Source organism: Coffea eugenioides, chromosome 9 (genome assembly GCF_003713205.1).
Source record: "Coffea eugenioides isolate CCC68of chromosome 9, Ceug_1.0, whole genome shotgun sequence".
NCBI lineage: Eukaryota > Viridiplantae > Streptophyta > Magnoliopsida > Gentianales > Rubiaceae > Coffea > Coffea eugenioides.
In genome coordinates, this window is record NC_040043.1 from 13,254,605 (window position 1) to 13,256,324 (window position 1,720).

Consider the following 1,720-nt stretch of genomic DNA (forward strand, 5'->3'; position numbering starts at 1 on the left):
ATAACATATTTTTCTACAAATACTTCAAAAAATAGCAATCTAAACGGTTATTTTCTAGCATAATTTGCTTAAAGTAACTGAATAAAAGAATAGGCTAATTGGACAAGATTTTAAACATTTGAATTTCACAGTGTCTGTGTGAAAACATAAGCCTAATCTTATAGGTATTATGTATTTATAGGTATAGTAATCTCTTATACATTTTCACTGTGTCTTTCTATAAACAAGATAACGGTAATTCTCATGGACTTTCTATATCGTAAATTATTGAAATACATCAATCAGGGGAACTTTAGGAATTTCGAAGGAGTGAGCCTAATCTAATTTACGTGAACCAATTCAGCTCTCACTTCAATCCAAGAAATTACTACACCAAAAATAAGCTCAACACTTTCATTTGGTTCTCCAATTAACTGATGCCGCATTCCAGGAAAAATCTTCAAAGTCTTATCCTTGCTAGCTGCTGACTCAAACACAAATTTAGCAGCCTCAGGGTCACAAATCCTGTCATCTTCCCCATGCAAAATTAGCAAAGGAACCTCCAATTCGTGGCATTTCCTCTGAATATAACTGCAAGTTTTCATCAGCTCTTGAGCAGTAATAGCCGGTGGTCTTCCCGAGCTCGGCCGGTTTGGACTCTTGGCCACCAGCTGCTTCTTCCAGGCCTCCTTGTAAGACCCTCTTGCTGGAGGTTTCATGAAAGTTATCCTCCAAGAAGGTGCAATAAAAGCAGCCACTGGGAGAAGTTTCTCCAATGGCCATAATGGTTTGAACTTATTCGAAACTCCACACAAAGGACCGCTCAAAACTATACCATTCCATTCATTTCTTTGCCTCAAGCCAATGAGGATGGCAATTGCACCTCCCATCGATTCTCCATATAGAAAAGCTGGCAATTTTGGATGCTCAGCTCTTGCTGAATTGAAGAAGAGGATGCAGTCAGAGACAAGAAACTGAAAGTTGGAGATTTGACCAGGTAAGCCTTCGGAGTATCCATGGCCCTCAAGGTCAAGAGCACAAACGAAGTATCCAGCTTTGGCTATGGCTACTGCGTTTAGTTCAAACAGCCAGCTGCTTTCTGAAGAATAGCCATGAATCATTCCCACTAACCCTTTTAGCCTAGCTGTGGAATCAGGCTGCCATGATTGAGTGAAAATCTTCATGCTTTTCTTGTTCAGCATGAAGCTTTCTTTATGAAGTATTTGATGTTTCTTGTAGAATTCCTCTCTTGTAAGATCTCCATAGGGGCTGTTTTCATTAGCTTGGTGAATGGGATGGGAAGAAGCCATACTTTTTCGTGTCCTTTTGGCTTTGCTGGATGTATAGCTCATTGAATATTTATAGTTAGCCAAACATGTAGGAAACTCTCTCTAGCTGGTGTAGGCTACTTCTACATCAAGGGATATCCCATTTCTTTTCTTTTCTTTTTTTCGCTTTATTCATTCATTTATTTATTTATTTTGGGGAATGGAAGTGAGGGGAAAATTAGGAAGATAAAGTCGAAGCCCTCCATTGTTTTTTTCCTTTTTTTTAAGATAATTTAAAATGATTTCGTGTAGAGTTCCATATTTGTTTTCATAGTAGACCTATCAAATTAATCAAGGAGTGCACAATTAATAAGGCCAAATTACCTTTAACCCTTCTATGATTTAGCATTTTATTACATAATTTTTTTAACTTAAAAATCTATACTCAACCCTATTATAATTTGGCCTAAAAT

General features: G+C 37.4%; 1 protein-coding gene across 1 annotated transcript; it reads right to left on the reverse strand.

Annotated features, from left to right (window-relative positions):
* Window positions 1-215: 215 nt before the first annotated feature.
* Window positions 216-1,331, reverse strand: LOC113782234 (caffeoylshikimate esterase-like). The gene has a single exon (XM_027328138.1). The coding sequence runs from the start codon at window positions 1,329-1,331 to the stop codon at window positions 321-323; it is 1,011 nt and encodes a 336-aa protein (XP_027183939.1). The 3' UTR covers window positions 216-320.
* Window positions 1,332-1,720: the final 389 nt, after the last annotated feature.

What these genes read in the sequence shown, in the direction of transcription:
- LOC113782234 (XM_027328138.1), bottom strand. Translation starts at nt 1,331, where the DNA reads ATGAGCTATACATCCAGCAAAGCCAAAAGGACACGAAAAAGTATGGCT.